We start from the raw sequence: 19515 nt of genomic DNA, 5'->3' as shown, positions 1-19515 counted from the left end.
GTCACCAAGGACCAAAGAGACACATTAAAATAAGTACAATAAATGAACAGGCAAAGCGCTCTGTCAGCGCTCGTATGTGTCCCTGGATGCTTCCAACAAGCTGTAACTTCCACTTTCAGGAAATATGTGATGTGAAATGTTTTCTGTGTATATGTTTGATCAGCTGTCATGGCGGCTGCTCTTCAGATAAATTGCTCCTGCCCCTTTCCTCTCTCTTGAATAGCCCCGCGGGGGCACTGTACGTTTTTACGAGGAAGAGTTAGAGTCATTCTACTCCGAGCTCTTTGCTGTCACGATCACTAGCCCCATTGTTTTAGAGAACCATTGACTCTCTATGTCCCCACCTTTTCTTGTGGCTTTTGGACGGCACGGTGGCTCAGTCAGTGGTTAGCACTGTTGCCTCACAGCAAGAAGGTCCCGGGTTCGAACCCCGGTCCGTCCCAGGTCCTTTCTGTGTGGAGTTTGCATGTTCTCCCCGGGTTCGTGTGGGTTTTCTCCGGCGGCTCCGGTTTCCTCCCACCACCAAAAGACATGCATGTTAGGGACAGGTTATACTCCTGTCAGTGCTCCTGAGCAAGGCACTGGCAAAAGAACTGGAGTTTGTCCCCGGGCGCCGCTGCACTGCGGCTGCCCACTGCTCCTAGTTCTAGGAAGGTTCCTAGTAGAGGATGGGTCAAATGCAGAGGATGAATTTTCCCATATGGATAAATAAAAGATAACTTAACTTAACTTGTCAGTTGGTGTCATGGTCATGACAGATTACGTTGTATTTCTGCATGGCATGTTTTGTTTCTTTGATTCATTATATGCTCAGAGAGCAAATTCTGCCCTTAAGAAATCTGGAAGTTTGCCCCACCCAGCCACCAAGTACAAGAAACATGATTATATTACCATGATCTTATTCCATTTGTTAGTCATAAAGGCTATAGATACAGTCGGTCTGTGTGGGAACGCCCACAAAATGTTATACGGCTGGCGTGCGAGTGGGGTAAACCCCCCCATATATCTCAATGGGGCTGACTCACCAAAGGACGGTGCTGCAGCTCTACACTACAGGTTTGGGGATTCTAGAGCAGGTACAGTACATAGACGTCTGTTCAGATGTGCATTTACTGCAGTGGTTGAATCCCTGATCCTGTCTGCCTGGGCTGGGCTGGGCTAGCAGCTATGCTAACTATGCTGAATGAGGAGAATGGGGGGATTTACCCCACCCTGACCACACCCCGAGCCAGCTACCCCAGCGTCTATGACGAGACATTGACTGTATCTATTAATTTCACAATGCAAACCACTGGGCTTGTGTACAGTCAATCCAGGTGGCAGCAGGGACTGGTGTTTTGGGTTACAAGTAGGCCATGGTATTATTATTTTTTACAGATTATGAAAGTGCAGATTGTAAGCTTTCAAATGTTGTGTCATACATTGAAATCTGAAAAATAGTTGAAGAACATAATGCTTATTTGAATCGTCATACTAAAAGCAACATTCAGATAAGATAACCCTGAAAGTCGGTGAACAAGCTTCATTAGCCCTGAACAAGCTTAGTTTGCTATCAAATTATCAAAGTATTTAGTGATCCTAAAACTGTTGTTTGTTGTATTGAGTGCGTTCTTCAACATCTAAACTTGAAAAAGTGACCCCCAACAAAAAGAAAGAAAAGAAAAAATATTTTTTTTTATCTGGATTTATGGTGGCCTACTTGCTATCCGCTCCAGCAGAGCGTGTCACAGACAGATTGTGTCAGAAGGTCTGGCACATTACAGCGTGGACGACTGTGTTACAGCGTGGACGACTGTGACTGCAGGTAAACAACGCTGAGTGCAGATGTATAATTCAGCTCCTATTGCTGCGCCCTGTCCAAATGTGCTTGTATCTGCTGCCCCCGGGGGCGAGGACTGCTTTGTTCCTGCAGATTTACATCACCTCCAGCCTGCTGGTCATCCATTCCTCTGCTGTACAGTATGGAGATATTCCCAGATGGCAGCGAGGCTCAATAAATAATCCTGCAAATAAGTCAGGTCATAAGCTGCTGACTCCTTTAATTCCCCATTATGGATATTGAAATAAATATCTACGATCGGCACAATTTGAATAGGGAGCTACTAGTCGTTAAAGTAGATTAGAGGAAACTACTCTTTGCCCATTAAAGCTGATGAGGAAAATGATGTGCAATTAGTTGGCCTACACTACAGTACTACTGTACCACATCCAACTCAAGTCAAGTGTATTCCTCTTAATTGGGCAAATGGTACATATTGCAATATACAGTATAATTAATGCTGTTCATGGTTCTTTCAAAAGCTGAATCAATGAGGAAAAAACATTAATATAATTTGAAATCTTTGTTGTCTGTCTTCCAAAAGTGTTTTGCCGAAAACCAGTTTTGCCCTCTGATCTTTTCAGACGATTTATTGTACATCGTCTTATCATTAATTCAAAAACTCATTAATTAACCTTAAAAAGTAGCATCTTGGTTCCCAGAACAGAATGAACAGGAGCTCCAGTAACTCCAGGTCATAGGGGCTAATTGGTCATGGGAGAAGCAATTCAAGAAGTTTACCTTCTTCTTGGTATAAATTTGAAATGGTTGCTGTGCAGCATTCCACAGTGCTATGCTACTGTACTCAAGTTTGCTATCTGATCTTTTCTCCCTGTTCACTGTAGATATACACCCAAACTTACTTCCTTTCCTATTATAGCTGCATGGCTACAGCAACGAGCCAGGCTGAAACATCAATGCCAATTACTTGGGGGTGAATAGACATAGATATCAAACTGTGGTCTCCAAATCTGAACTGTCGAGTATACTGTTGCGTAAAGCCACAATTCCTACTTTCTGGGGGACATTATATTCAGAGCTTTTCATTGGTCATATATTAATTTTCCACCTACAAACTAAAAACCCCCAAAAAACATTACATTGAGCATCATTAGAATTGCAGTATAGAGAGAGAGACAGCTTCTAAAAATACATCAGTATACCAAAGAGTGTCAGCAGTTCAGCCCTTAAAAGGCAGTGTTTGCTGTAATTAAGACGTGTGCAGGTGCAGTGTGTGTGTGCTGCTGACGTTCTCTCTCAGCACAAGGTGAGCTTCAGTCTGCGTGTTGAGTCACTCTGCTGTGTTCCATCCCTCTGTGGACGTGAGTCATCCAGGCTAGCAGGAGAGAGAGAGAGAGAGAGAGAGAGAGAGAGAGAGAGAGAGAGAGAGAGAGAGAGAGAGAGAGAGAGAGAGAGAGAGAGAGAGAGAGAGAGAGAGAGAGAGAGAGAGAGAGAGAGAGAGAGAGAGAGGGAGGGAGGGAGGCCTGCTTGATTGTGTGAACTCCATTGCTCACTGAAACCATCCAAGGCCACCCCACATGTGACCGAGCAACGTTTGACAGATCTTTAATTCCGTCGAAATGCAATTCAAAATGTCACGGCTCGCGGCAGGATGACGAGTCGATGACAGAGAGGTGTGTGTTTTCTAACACGTTCTGAGCTGCGGCAGGCGGCGGTTTTAGAATAATTGGACGGTGTATTAGTATAGGCCAGGGCACAACTCCAGCGGAGATTTCCCATTTAGAAGTAATTTGTTATCCTTAATTTCTTATTTGTAGACATTTCCTGTAATTAATTCTTGTTAAAAGTCCGTTAAAGCAGAGAGAAAGCCATTTGCTATCCGTGGCTCGCAGCTGTTTTCTCAACAGCAACAATGGGCTCAGTACATTTGACCGTGACCGGGACGCGTCTTTGCGAGCAATGATGACAAGCAGCACTGCAAGTCTATTTTTATCTCAAGGATGAGGTCCAATCTCCTTAATTAGAGGAGAAGATGGGAGGGGCCTGTAATGGCTGTCATCTAAAGTGTGCCAAAACCCATTAGCACGGCCACACACTACATTATTTCAACTCGCTCGCCTAATAAGGCACACATTATCCACACCACGCCCCAAACTGACAGTCAGTATTATACTCTAATTTACTGTATCTTTTCAGACACAGTTTGCCAACTGCATTATTTCAGTCCATTGAGATTAATATATATATATATATATATATATATATATATATATATATATATATATATATATATATATATATATATATATATATATATACTGTAGTAGAGGGAACACCAGGATTAGAAGAAAATGAAGAAGTGAAACAATCCAAATCACTTGCTAATTAACAAATTGATGACATCTGCTCCTGGCCGAAGCCTACGGTTACCTACGGTTACCCAATGGGGTAACCGTAGGTAACCATTACCCAATGGGGTAACCGAGGAAAGCACCCGACAGGTGTATGTCACAACCATTAGAAAAACACACAATGTAACAAGCTCTTTATACTTTTGGGTAGGCCGGCTCCACATGGAGTTATTTACTTGATTTACTGTGCAATAATCAATAATAAATTACATGGGATGTCACATACAGTGGAGGAGATGTACACTACAGGTCTGCCGTAGGCTTAGACACTATTAAGTTTTGCGTCTGATGTGAAATGGCTCCTAAAATCCTGTTACTGTAGCTTTTGGCAACTCAACTACAGGCAACTTTATGTTGGCACATTCATGTGTGACCCTCAAGGCCCGCTCAACAGCTGACGGAACAACACACATAGACAGAATTTGTCCCGTGGTCACGGTCAGCTCTGTGACAACGTAATCACTCCCTGGAATCAGAACGAGCACAACACAAAGAAGTTGATAGAACCTATATTGTCTGCCGATGTGTTAGTTATTTTCAGATTCTTATTGGAAAAATAGTAGCTTATACTAAACAAGTATGTACAGCTCAGCGTATGAGCTATTGATGCCAAAGAGATCTATGCCCTACCTAAAGAGATCAAAGAGATCTATGCCCTACCTAAAGAGATCAAAGAGATCTATGCCCTACCTAAAGAGATCAAAGAGATCTATGCCCTACCTAAAGAGATCAAAGAGATCTATGCCCTACCTAAAGAGATCAAAGAGATCTATGCCCTACCTAAAGAGATCAAAGAGATCTATGCCCTACCTAAAGAGATCAAAGAGATCTATGCCCTACCTAAAGAGATCAAAGAGATCTATGCCCTACCTAAAGAGATCAAAGAGATCTATGCCCTACGTAAAGAGATCAAAGAGATCTATGCCCTACGTAAAGGAATGACCAGATTCAGTCCGTTTCCTCTCTACAGGTCCTTACACATTGGGAGTGTTTTTACCGTGCGATTACAGTAATTCGCACATCAATAATATTTTCCGAACCTATATCAGTCAATGCAACCGTGCATACCAACGCCGAAGTTTCGCTGAGTGTTATTGCGGCGTTTACTTTTTCGGACCAAGGTCGATTTTTCAGAAATTCGCTTCCGACGTGTACACATCTGTTGCTGTGATTGACAGGTGGGTCAAAATTCGCATGGCAATTTCGTGCTGTTTATTCGCATCGCTCTTGATGTGTAACACTCTTAAGGCTGGATACCTGTGGAAAATTTTAACAGCTGAACTGGGGGGTTTTCATAAAGCACAGTGTATGCACATAATAAGATGAACTTTTTCTAACCTTCTAACTCGGAGTGAAAGAGCCTAAAAAAGACAATTGATCTGAATTCAAAAGAAGAATGTAAGCTGGAGCAGACATTCTGACCTCTTGGATCATGGTGTTCTTTCAAAGTCCCACGGTTTGCCTCGATGAAAGCCCTAAACCACTGATAAATAGAGAGCTACACAAGGGTCGCAGGTTCGAGCCCCCGTGTGACCTCCGGCTCAGTCGGGCGTCCATACAGCCACAATTGGCGACTGTTTGTGGGTGTGTGTGTGTGTGTGTGTGTGTGTGAGTGTGAGTGTGAGTGTGAGTGGGGGGGGGGGGGGGGGTTATAGCGTGCTTCTCCCATGTGCTACGTCCTACCGGTGAAACACAGGTGACTCAGGTGTCAGGTGAAAAGAAGCAGCTGGCAACTGCACATGTATCGGAGGAAGCACGTGCTAGTCTACAACTCTCCCCAGATCGGTAGAGGGGTGGAGCAACGACCAGGGACACCCTGGGGGATCTGGAAAAATAACTTTTTTTAAAGGTTGTTTATGTTGCATGGCACCGTAACCCCGGCGTTACGTTTCTGATTTTTTGCTGTTCATCTGTCATTTATGTGATTAATTAGGTAGTTAATTCTGAACAATACTGTTCATGCTACATACCAAATTAACCGGCTGAATCTTGCGCATCGAACCATGTCTTCCTTTTTCAGATCAGATCAACACAGCAGAAGTTATAGCTGTCTTTGTACAAAGACAAAGACAACATTTCAGATTATTTGGCTTTTTCAAATGGCTTTTTATAATGGCTTTTTGGAAATCCACCTAGGTATCTCCCTACAAAAACCACTGCCAAATACTCATGTCTTGGTATTTTTTCATCTTCTTTGAGTTGGGATGTGGTAAGGCCTGTGGCTATGTCTCCATTGGGTTTCTAGCCATAAATACAACAACCACAGGTAACTGTTTACACTCTAAAAGTGTTTTTTATTCTAGGCGAGAATCAACCACTGTGTTTGAGCTGGTGTTACTCAGGGTCAGTAACACATAGAGTCATTCTGACACTTGGAACAGAAACTTCAAAATCTTACCTTTCAGAAAAGGTCAGGCAGTTGTCTGTAAACCTAACGGTTCAGCCACAGTAAGCATTTTAGTTTGGGTATGTCATTTTCACCATTTTCTTCAGAAATAGGTGGCTTTAGAAGAGGGCATATCTGCCTAAACTTGAATGTGTTGTTGTGGCATGTCTTCAAACTCAGTAATAACAGGATATCTACAAAGAAGGTATATTATAAAGATGTATTCATCCAGGGAGATTGGAAGATCAAAATAGTTTCAAATAAATAATAAATGGATGTTGCACACAAATCAGATACACTTAAAGTATTGTAAAGTTTTAGAAGAATGGTAGGGAATTGTTTATAGCAGGCAATAGGACAAATCTGTTTGTTTGTGTGTGTGTGCGTGTGTGTGTGTGTGAGAGAGAGAGAGAGATAAAGAGAGAGAGAGAGATATCCCATCCCTGCTCTAGCGCACATTTGCAGAAGCATAACTGGTGATATTGAAGCTTCAGAGCCTTGTCAGGGATGTTAAATTGCCTTCTGTAAGCAGGCAAATAGTGATGCAGGATATAGATAATTATGGTAGCACAACAAACCAAAACTATTTATCTGTGTACATCAACATTTGTTAACAGGAAGTGCCTCCATTTAGAGAGGAAATGGCTGCAATAGACACCTTACAAGTTCCTACTTGATCTATTCATGCTTCTTTATTGTATTTCAATCATGAGAGACTAGTAGAAAGTATAACAAGTCTTTAATGATACAACAAATTAATTTTGGCGTATGACTCCATGATATGATGACGCTCTCCTGAGATGATGAGGGCGTCGTCAGTGAAGAATAGGATAGGAAATCCCCCATAGGGAATTCTTCAATCAGGAGTCATGACGATGGTGGTGGTCAGGGGAGGAGGTGGGGCAAAAACTGCTTCAGGATGATGATCAGCAACTGAGAATGACATATGGCACATACACAGCACATAGCAAACAGAGTACAAAACATGGACCCTGATATACTACGCTGATTAGGTGATTGGGATCAGCTGGAGAGGAATGGTTTGGGCTGATTGGTTATTGCCACATGTGTGGCAAACTGTGAATGGGTGAGGAGACAGCATCAGAGAAAGGGGGCGAGCCCAACAATGAATGGGTCAAAGAAAGGGGGCGTGCACTGTGATATGACGTGAACTGGGCGTTAGCTGTTAAGTAGTCTTCATTATTGAAAATAGTCCCAAGACATCATTACTTTTTTCCTCATCTTTCCATGGCTTAGACTATGTACATTCATCCTTGTCTTGTTTAGATCAGGAGCACCATACAGTAGAATTATGAATGAACAACAACAAGAGTAACATGGAGGCTAACGTTAATTGAAAGCAAAGAGGCATATTGTTCAGATTATATTGTTCCCTCAATGACAGTAAAAAGTCCATTCATATTATATATTTATGTATTATTATTATGAAACGTCATAGCTATAATAAAAAGCCTGGAGTAATTTGCAAGCGGCGTGCAAATGCATCTCAATGGGGCCAATTTTCACTAGAGCGCACACCCATTAGCACGCTAAATTGATTATGACCACTTTATGTGTTTTTGACATGACCTATGATGATGGATAACATTATTACGCTTCATCTCTTTCTGTGATGCAACAGATGAATTCAAATATGCAATTGTCCAGAGTTGGCAAAATCGCTCAATCGTCTACATAGAAATTAAATGATTCTAATGGCTCATTTATACTCATTTTCATACGTGAAATAGATGCGTCCGTTTCAAACGTTATTATCGTCACTCCTCACATACTTCCATGCGTCTTTCATGTTGGTATCATGTTATGGAATACATTCACCAGTGGGCAGTAGAGAGTCAAATGTATGAGTGTGTGTGTGTGGTTTTGCTCCGTTTCATGCGTATCCGTAAGTTTTCAGAGGACGGACAGAAAACGCACAAAATGAATGCAGTACAATGAGTACGAACAGAAGGCTCTGTCTGTCTCCGTCTTTAATGTAGAGTATAATTGGGCCTTAACATCAAGCATCAAGCTTCAAAACACAAGCGAGCAGCTCGGCCACATCCTTCCACTGAGTTGAGGCGTAAACTACTGAAAAAAACTACTGTCGCACAGGATCAAAAAGAGCCAAACGCTATCTGTAACTTCAAAGATCAGCTGTCTTCCTTGTCTCGGCATACAAACTATTACAAACTAGCTCCTATTTCCTCAGAGAACGCTCTTTTTGCACATCGTCACCAGAGCCGTATAGATAGAAGAGTCCCGACATCTCCATTCACTCCAATGGACCAGTTTTTTACTCTCAAGAGTTCCAGGAAGTAAGGTCCTGGATTAAGCAGCAATGTCGAGTTGCAGCAAAATAGACAGTTTGTGTTGTACTCTGAAAGGGTTTTTCATCCCTTGAATCAAATTGTACATTATCAGCTTTATTTTAGCATGCACAAGTAGCGCGAGACCCATTCCTGGCTGTTCATTGGCTAATGAGTCTCGCATTTTGGTCCTCCGCTGACACCATTCTCTCTCTAGAGGACACTAGTCGTCACGTGCTGATTTCATAGTGCGAGTGTGCAACGTTAACCCATTGATACCTGATGCAGCATTTGCGTGTATATCCCTCATTTGTGTGTGTATCCCTTTAAGACCGCGAACCGCGTCTTAAAGGGATACACACACAAATGCTGCATCAGGTATGAATGGGTTAAAAGCTCCGCAGTGGCAACTTCAATACAATTAAGATAAAAATCATTTTAAATCGGACTATCTCAGTCTCTTATGTCACATTCAGCACGCTAATCGCACAGACAACGTGTTTTAGATTGTAAAAGTCGGCTCACCTTTGCAAGAGGGAATGGGGCTGCTGTCTGAGAGCGAAAGAGAGTGATGACAGTGTATACATGTAGCCTACATGTATGTGTAAATCCACCATCTTGAGAGCAGTGCACATGTGCAGTGGGCATGTTTACGCAACCTTTCTCATGCTAAGAGTAGCAATAGTGTCAGTCACATAGTTCTGCTTCCCTGTCTGAGTGTTTGCCCTCTTACCGATTCTCAGTCTCACCAGTTTGTTGTTTTGACCTTTATAAGAATGGAATAAATATAATAAAAACTAAAACAATCTCAGTTCACTCTGGGTGTTTCTGGAGGTCTGGGAAATACGGATAGCTACTAAAGTAAGCAAGAGGCAATAGACCCTTCTCACGGGGGCCATTTTGTGTCGAAAAGGCAGGGTAAACACAGGTGGAAGCAAAACACTAATGAGGGTTTTCCAACTTCCATGATTGGAATTTGGAAACCCTCATTAGTGTTTTGCTTGCACCTGTGTTTATTCTGCCTTTTCGACACAAAATGGCCCCCGTGAAAAGGGTCTATTCCCATCCATTTGTGCCGTTAGGCAGATGAGGCACGCATACAGTATGAACAGGTAGGACCTTGTGTTTATATTATTGGAGTTGTTCCATTAAGCGTTAATGACACACAATTAGCGCACAAGCGCACAAAGTTGACACAGCAGCTATTAAAAGCATTCATAATTCATACACTAAAGTGGCTGCAATCTGTGTATATTTCTACTCAAACACCCTTTCTACAGTAGGTTGGAACTTCAGAGTCAGTAAAGCGTTTGTGGAGAGACACACACCGATCCATCTTTCACCCCTGTCAGTTGTGGCTGTTCGGTCGGTTAACGGGCTACAGTATAACAGTATCCTGTCAGTTATAGCTGTTCGGTCGGTTAACGGGCTATAACAGTATCCTGTCAGTTATAGCTGTTCGGTCGGTTAACGGGCTATAACAGTATCCTGTCAGTTATAGCTGTTCGGTCGGTTAACGGGCTATAACAGTATCATGTCTGTTATAGCTGTTTGGTCGGTTAACGGGCTATAACAGTATCCTGTCAGTTGTAGCTGTTCGGTTGGTTAACGGGCTATAACAGTATCCTGTCAGTTATAGCTGTTCGGTCGGTTAACGGGCTATAACAGTATCCTGTCAGTTATAGCTGTTCGGTCGGTTAATGGGCTATAACAGTATCCTGTCAGTTGTAGCTGTTCGGTTGGTTAAATGGCTATATCCTGCTGTCACTCTTCCAGCTCTGGCTATCTGCTGGATAACAAAAGGATTAGGATGCTAATTGAAAATCTCGCTCGGCGATTAAAACATTTTCAGAGCATTAGAACGTCCCCAGCGATGATTAATACACACCTGTCATAACTAATAACATTAATACTGGAGAATGATTAGGCCTGTCTCGCTGTGTCTGCCACTCCTCTTCCACCGCTCAATCACACGCTCTGTTCTCGATGAATGGATCCGTGGCGGCTCGGTGGGGATAAACGGTACGAGAGAGCACATCAACACGACCTGGATGTGCTGCGAGAAGGTTCCCAAAGTGCGCCGGTAGATCAGTTAGTGTTTGCCTTGGCCAGCCTTTGTTTCCTTTAAAAGTTTAAACCGGTTTGGATTCTGGGAAATCTTTGCGCGGCGTTGCCAAGGTTGTTTTTGCGCCGTGACAAAGACAAAGCCGGTGTGATTAGCAAAAGAGCCTTGCTGAATAATCTTGAGTGGCTCCTTCCTTCTCAGAGATACACAGACGGACCCTAATGCTGAAGGCTGCAATACAAGTCCAGGTTGGATTCTGCGAAAACAGACACTTTGAATGATGTCTAGAATAAATGCCGTAAAATGAGCAGTTAACAGGCCTATGCCTCGTCTCGAAATGAATTGAATATGGTGGAAAAGATATGGAGGGCTCTTGGAAGTAGTCGGGGCTCTTGAAGGCTATCATTTGCTTGATTTTTACACTTACACTCATCGTTTGGCCCTTGCATTTTTGATTGATTATTATGCGAGTCCAGCTTTTGTGCTCTGAGTATTTTGTTTGGATTTGATTTCACTTTATAACTTACTTACGAACTTACACTGTACATGTATACATTTGAAATCCAACACGGTCACGATATTTCTCCCACTAGTGGGGACATAATTTCATGTTACGAATACTGTAGTCATTTTTTTTCTGCGTTTTCTCTTAGACCATGAACGGATCGGGAAGGACTCGTCGTACGAACAGGAAGGGAAGGTGCAGTTTGTGATCGACGCGGTGTACGCCATGGCTCACGCCCTGCACCACATGCACAAGGACCTGTGTCCCGGCAAGGTGGGCCTCTGCCCCAAGATGGAGCTCATCAACGGGACGCTGCTGCTCAAGTACATCCGCAATGTCAACTTCACAGGTGTGTGCTCTTCATTCATCTGCCACCGTGGACAAAAAGGTTACGCACACGCATCCACATGCATTTTTTACAAATGATCATTACTGTAATTAACTTTGTTGTTTAAATCCCTTAATTGCTTTGAAGACCATTTGAAAATCATTAGCAATTGAAACAAGCCAACAAAGGTAATTACTGCAGTTTGAAAAATAAATTTTAATTTAGGAAACCACCACCTTTCCCCACCAACGGACCTATTTGAATACAAATTAAGATAAATATAAATGACAAAAGAGCACATGAAACCCCCCCCAAAAAACGTGTTTTTACACAAGGCACATTTACATTCTTATGGGGGCCGTGGGTTTTCCATTAATTAAGAATTAAAGTATAAGCATATTGAAATTCGATCGTATCGAATATAATATGATACGTTTATTTGTACAAAAGCTGACTGGGGAGTTGGGCGTACTGTGATGCAACTTGCATGTCCTATTTCTTGTGTTCACACAACATGCAACACAACATGCTCGCACATAGGCTTTGTGAGTATAGCTTCCAATTATGAGTCACAGCGAGCGGGGGGGTGGGGGGCGGGATCCGGGGGGGGGGGGGGGGGGGGGGGGGGAGCCGTAGGAGGGCTGACAAGCAGCAGCAGCAGCAGGAAGAGATTTTATCACAGCTGATGATTGGCCGGAGCCGTGCTTTGTGAGACGCGTGTTTCCCGCCTTATCTTGTCAGCAGTGAATTTGCCCACGCAAGAGCGCTCCTGCTTGAAGTACTACTGTCTACTGCCGTGCAATCTGAAAGAGATGACATGAGAGGGGGAGAGAGAGAGTTACCAGTCAGCATCAAGAGAGCCTCACCACCAGCACGCTTTGTTTCCAGTGGCAAACAGGGGTTGTCATAAACCTCAACATAATGTGATAGTGTTGACATCGCTGGCACTTGTATGCAAACGAGGCAGAGACTGTGTGAATAGTGTGCTTGTTCAAGTGCTTGCGTACAAGGGAACAGTCTGACCACGGCATTTGCTTGCAAAGTTGGTCATCTGTGAAGCTGTGTCTGCTGCTGTTGCACTCGGTGTACATACGTTGGTCTCTCACGAGCATCAGCTAAACACCTCAAATGTAAATGTAACAAAAATATATGCACATAGCTGATTTTATTGTGAATTAATTAACATCTCATCTGTACATTTCATAGCCACTCTCCACCTTATTTGGTCGTATATACGGTTTGCATGTTGCAGAATGCATTACTTCTTGGCTAACCACAAACACTGCATGCAAACGCACGCAAAAACACTACGCCTTTAATAATATCCACAACGCATTTCTGTATCTGTATTCATTGAATGCCTATTACAGCCAAATGCTATATTCATTTTCCCACAGCCTTAATGATCCCATATTCTGAAATTAATATCCTGCTTAATATATAGTATGGTGATATAATGTCTAATACAGATTCATACACCTTCTTGTGCACGCTTGGCTTTGTTAGTTCACTATTTGTTCTTTTTAGCCTTGTTGTTTTCTGCTGTTGATCAGTGATAGTTATTGTGTTAAATCAGGGCAAGTACACAGTGATGAGGGGGATAAACATAATCAAATATTTAGATACACAGTGCTAAAAAAAATGCTATTTAGAATATAAAGTTATGTTTTCATTATGGTCTGAATATATGCAAGATGCAAAGAACATATAGCAGGACTAAGCAAGTTGCACAAGCTGTGAAAATGAAATATTATACGCCTACATAAAAAAAGATATATACAGCATAGGGACATATGGTATAAGCAGGTCATAAACAGCATATGCAGAGTTTAGCATCGCTGGGATGATCATGAGGGCCATGTTCAGAATGTTAATGTGAATGTAAATACATAAAGATCTAACCCTTCTCTCTGCAGAGCGGGGTCTAACGCAGGTCAGCGCTATAGTGCTTATAATAACTTGAACGTAATTATACATCAGATCATACACATCAGAGTGCCCGTGCAATCAAGCAGAATGCAACAAGAGCATAGTGACATATAGTCACAACACTTGCTCCACCCTCACGGGTAATTATACAGTCATGGATATATTTATTTAGATGACGATTACAGACCGGGATCTCTGCGAACGGGGCGGTCACCGTACGGCATGAGTACCTGACAGGACTGATGTCAATGCTAAAGTGCAGGAGATGAGGTTGAATTAACTTCATCAGAGGTCTTTTAGGTTATGGATTCATGTGAGGGGAACTGTTTTAAAGGAACAGCTCACCCTAAAATCCAAAATACATATGTTTCCTCTCACCTGTAGTGCTATTTATCCATCTATATCGTTTTGGGATAGTTGCCTGAGTTTTGGAGATATCGGCCGCAGAGATGTCTGCCTTCTCTTGAATACAATGGAACTGGATCATGGCACTCTGCTTGTAGTGCTCGAAGCACCAAAAAAATACATTTGAAAAAACTCAACAGCAATGTTTCTTTACAGAAATCATACTTACTCAAGATAATGCACAGACTTTGTTATGAGGAGTTTCATGTAGGAACTATTTGCGTTTGCAGTGTCATGTAGGAACCACATGTAGCTAGCAGCTAGCGGGTGTAGTTCGGTCAAAAGAAAATAGTTCCTCCATGAAACTGCTCATAACAAGGTCTGTGGATTCTCTTGAGTAACGGGTTCATGATTTCTGGAAAGAGACATTGCTGTTGAGTTTATCAAATGTATTTATTTGGCACTTTGAGCACCACAAGCCGAGTGCCATCCAGTTCCATTGTATTGGAGAGAAGGCAGAAACTCTGCGGCCGATATCTCCAAAACTCAAACTTGGATTTTAGGGTGAGCTGTTCCTTTAAAGTCAACATAAGCGCGTATATGTTGTAATTGTTGTATCGTTATTTCCCTCATAGAGATGGAAAGGAGACGGTGCAGCACTCTGCAATTTATTACTGTATTTATTACCCAACTTCAAAGTCAGAACATTCTAGTCTACGTGTCCCCGAGTGACACGTCTACGTGTCCCGAGTGTGCTTATTATTACTATGTAACCAGGTCACTCCTCATTTGTGTCAAATCTCCTCCTGAGGAAAAGCATGACTAGGTCAAAACCGAGCATATGATGTGTTTACTAACACTAAGTCCATTGACTAGAGGATTGATGAGCTTCGTCACGACCGGGTACCTTGAAAAACCCCTGCAGCCGTGCGCCCTGCGCGCGCCGCAGACGCAGACACACCTGTGTGAATATATCAGCATTCGTCGGTTGATGGGCTGGTTAACATATCGCCCAACGCTTTGCCACACCGTGTATGGGTGTGTCATGTGTATGGGTGTGCCATGTGTATGGGTGTGCCATGTGTATGGGTGTGCCATGTGTATGGGTGTGTCATGTGTATGGGTGTGCCATGTGTATGGGTGTGCGATGTGCCACGGCCAACAATTCATCAATCAGTCAGTCAGCCACTCAGTCGTGACATTTATAAGGCTGGCACCACTGGTGCGGTCCAGCCCCCCCCCCCCAAAGCAGTTTGATGTGTCCTAAAGTCATATTTAGTTAAAGTTTGACAAGATAGATCAATTCTCTTCTCTTCTCTTCTCTTCTGCTATAGAGCAAAGCCTTCAACTGAACGGGGCTGCTTGTTGTTATACAAAATTAAAACTGAAATACTTTCTGCATTCTTTGATTGGGGATACTGGAAGCCTCCTCAGCACTGAAGCCATTGGCGTTACAACTAAGAATGGCTAGAAAATCAATGCCTACAACAACACATTACCGGAATACATTGCTTTTAAGAGTCGTCCAGCAGCACAGTGGAATGGAGGATTTGAAAGGTTTTAAGGAAAAGGAACGGGAAGCGTCCACATGATCGCCGCAGTATTCTGGGAATTGTCCAGAGACGCCCGTGCTGACTAAAGGAAAGAAGAAACCTCTACAGAGATTGTCGATGAAGGTGCACTCCCTGGCTCTATTCATGAGTAGCATGTACTCAGCGACCCTCTATGCTATTCAATTTCTTTCCTCAAAGGACATTTGAGTCACACAGGGACCTTATATAAACCAGATTGTAAGGTGGTGAGAACATTCATTGTGGTTGCTGTACAGCGCAGGTTGGCTGGTGCCCACGTAATATCAGGACAGGAGGACTCAACACATGTTTAGCAAGACTTTCCTTTCAGGAGGTTTCATTACTGATTCAGCCATTTTGAATGGAACGTGACGAGGATCCGCTCATTCAAACATCGTATTCACCTTATGTAGCCCCGCCCACTTGACCCAGTTGTGTTATGAGTTGTGTTATGAGGAGGGACAGCATTTACAGTAGGAGAGACAGTTCTTGTTTGGGAGTCTGGATCTACTTTTATATACTAATTTTACATTAGAGCAAGAATAGAAATGCAAAATGACGACAGACCTAAGACTGCTTTGTTGTCTTAACCCATTGATACAGTACCCGATGCAGCATTTGTGTGTGTATCCCTTTAAGACCACGAACCGCGTCACGGGAAGTAAAAAAAACAACAACGCTACAAACATTAAAAAAAACAACGCTACAAACTCGCCCTCGATCTCGCCGAGTCGTTTATAATATCAACAGGCAACATTTATATTATGGCTTTCATGACAGTCAAGTGCCAAATAACCACCATGTGAACACGACAGTATAAGTGGAATATTGCTTTATTAAAGGTTTCGCTGTAGATGTGTGGTTGTCCAAAAGAGAACGGGCACTTTGCTGCATAAGAATTAAGTACTTCCCTCAGACCATGGCATTACTGTTGTAACTGCCTTGAAAAGGTTCTTAAATGACAGTGTTGAGAAGTATAATATAGTCCAAATGCCTCCTGTCTCCTGGCCGAGAAACCAGGGAAATTAAGCAGCACGGCAAATAAAGAGGCGAGGATAAGATGGAAACACAAACGTATTTCTGAGGTCAGGCTGGGTCACAAAACGAAGAGTGGAAGCTGAAAAGATAATCAACCCCAGCACTGGCCCTTAAAGGGATAGTTCGGTTTGTTTGAAGTTGGGTCCTATCAGCTAGTCACATACACTAACGTAATTAGGTACAGTGTTCTGGACGCTGAGCGCAGTGTCTAACGAGATCCGGCACCCAGAGGAGCAGCCTCGCGCAGCCTCACCAGCTTTTTCTCTCTCAGTACTGGGGGTCAACAACTAAAACGTAATTTAGCCACCTAAAACACCTAAAACAACGCCCACCTAAACAAATCGATATCTGTGTACATGCACGCTCTATTTTGACAATTTTCAGCGCTTTACTTTTCCGCAAAACAGCAGTTTCATTCGGCACTGCTTTTTCTCCCAGCCGTACAACCACCGTATTCCTCCGCTAAAGCCAGCACAGAGCCGCGGTTTACAAAACAGGAAGAAGAGAGATAAAACACTGACTTACTTTAGAGACAACAAGTCACCTGGCCTCTCTGGTCTGGGTCGTTTTCCACAATTTATCCTGGGAATGGTGAATAAGGTTTGCAGCCAGGGCACCCAGGCATTTAGACAGCAGGCGCATCTCTCTGCCTGTTCACTCTCTGCAAAAGTTCCTCTTCTGTATTCTCTCTGGTTCATAATTGTATCCTCTTGTCACCAAGGTGAATGGCATATCATCCTCGCTATCAAAATCACTCATATTTTCGTCCGTGTATTCTATTTGTTGTGTCTTCAAACCGGGAGAAATAAAATAGCCTACCCCCAAATAACTGCGGAGTAATCCAGTGCTGCGGCTCTGACCTGGCTTTTAGCGGAGGAACACGGTAGTTGTACGGTTTGGAGAAAAAGCAGTGCCGAATGAAACTGCTGTTTTGCGGAAAAGTAAAGCGCTGAAAATTGTCAAAATAGAGCGTGCATGTACACGGATATCGATTTGTTTAGGTGGCCGTTGTTTTAGGTGGCTAAATTACAGTTATAGTTTTAGTTGTTGACCCCCAGTACTGAGAGAGAAAAAGCTGGTGAGGCTGCGCGAGGCTACTCCTCTGGGTGCCGGATCTCGTTAGACACTGCGCTCAGCGTCCAGAACACTGTACCTAATTACGTTAGTGTATGTGACTAGCTGATAGGACCCAACTTCAAACAAACCGAACTATCCCTTTAACTCTGCTCCATATGACTTATAATAACTGGCCTCCATTTTAGAGTAGCTAAATTACAGTCTCTGACAGCTGAATCCAACGTTTCCGTTTTGCATTTATATAACGAGTTTTAAGGCTGGACCCGACCCATGCCGACCCGTGGGCCTACAGTACGTACTGACTCGTGAGTGACCATAAAACGTTCGGTTTGAGCAAAAACAAAAAATAACAACATGGGGAGGAGGCTCTTGTTATATCAGGATTTTTCTAAATGTCTATGGAGAAAATGAATGGGGAACTTACGTCCGGGGGCAGGAACCGTCACGAAAAGTCACGTGACTGTTGAGCTCTGTAGTACCAAGAACCATGAGATCCTGAGAATAACTAAGTTGTTTGAATATGGATGAGAAAATCGCTGAAGAGGCAGTGCCAGTATTATACTTTCAATAAAACAATCATCTTAAAATTGAGAATAGTATCAGCAGGTACAGTGGCGCAGTCGGGGGTACGGTGGCGCAGTCGGTAGCGCTGTCGCCTCACAGTTGGAAGGTCCTGTGTTCGATTCTCGCCTGGGACACTGTGGGCGCTGTGGTTGTGTTCCCCCCCATATCTTCAGTGCCTACTGCCCAGGTGGGTTATCTCGTCGAAAGGGCCTTTCTCTCTGTGTGGAGTTTGCATGTACTCCCCGTGCTCCCCCCAGGGGGTTCCTCCGTATATAACCCCCCCACTAAAAACATGCAGAAGATCAGATCGTCATCGTCATCCGACCAGTGACGACAACATCCAAAGTTGGTCCCCGGGCGCTGTACGAGAAAGCGACCACTGCTCCTGGCCTGCCCCTTGGAGGAAAGGACATGCCTGGATGGGTTAAATGCAGAGGACACTTTTCACCGGCCACCGTCAGCATGAGTGTGTTGTGGCCGCATGCATGTATTGTGGTGTTCGTGTGACAATAAAAGACGGGCTTGTCCGTTACGAGAGAGGTTTGAAAGAACTGAATCTGAACCACGTTGATGAGCTTATCTTTTTTTTGGGGAGCATTTCCTCAAAAAATCTGAGGCTAAAATGAAAATCCAGTTATGAAACAAGCTACACTCACTTTATTAGTAACCCCCCATGCTAATACTGCATCGAGATCAGCTTTCAGCTCAGTGTCAACCAGCTACCAAAGTGACATCCTCCGCCTCCAGGATCATCCATGTGTTGCATTCTGAGATGCTTTCTGCTCCTCACCACAGTTGTAAGGAGATTATCTCAGTCTGCTGTCGTCTTTCTGTCAGTCTGGGGGCCGTTCTCCTCTGACCGCTCTCATCAACAAGGCGTTTCCGTCACTGATTGCACACCATTCTGTGTAAGCTCTAGACTCCAAACTGTTGTGTGTGAAAATCCCAGGAGAGCAGCAGTTTGAGAACTACTCAAAGCAGCCCGTCGTCTGACACCAACAGCCATGTCCCGGGCAAAGTAGCTGACATCACATTCCCCTGCCCCCATTCTGATGTTTGATGTAAACATGAGCTGAAGCTGTGGACCTGCATCTGCATGATCCTATGCATTGCAATGCTGCCACATGATTGGCTGATTGAATACTTTTGTAAATAAGCAGCTGTAACAGGTGTTCATAATAAAGTGCTCAGTGAGTTAACCTTAGCC

At 43.3% G+C, this 19515-nt stretch overlaps 1 protein-coding gene across 1 annotated transcript in view; it reads left to right on the top strand.

The window, feature by feature from the left end:
* LOC310781718 (metabotropic glutamate receptor 4-like) overlaps window positions 1-19515 on the top strand; it is a gene marked incomplete at both ends in the record, with an annotated part of 84846 nt that overhangs the window by 41799 nt on the left and 23532 nt on the right. Inside the window, one exon of the mRNA XM_083642330.1 lies at window positions 11605-11805. Within this exon, the coding sequence (XP_083498456.1) occupies window positions 11605-11805 (201 nt within the window). The remainder of the gene's footprint in view (window positions 1-11604; window positions 11806-19515) is intronic.

The sequence above is a fragment of the Poromitra crassiceps genome (assembly GCF_964638095.1).
Source record: "Poromitra crassiceps genome assembly, chromosome: 8".
In the NCBI taxonomy this organism is placed as follows: domain Eukaryota; kingdom Metazoa; phylum Chordata; class Actinopteri; order Beryciformes; family Melamphaidae; genus Poromitra; species Poromitra crassiceps.
The sequence above is the reverse complement of the archived record's forward strand: the minus strand, read 5'-3'. Positions and strand labels throughout refer to the sequence as shown.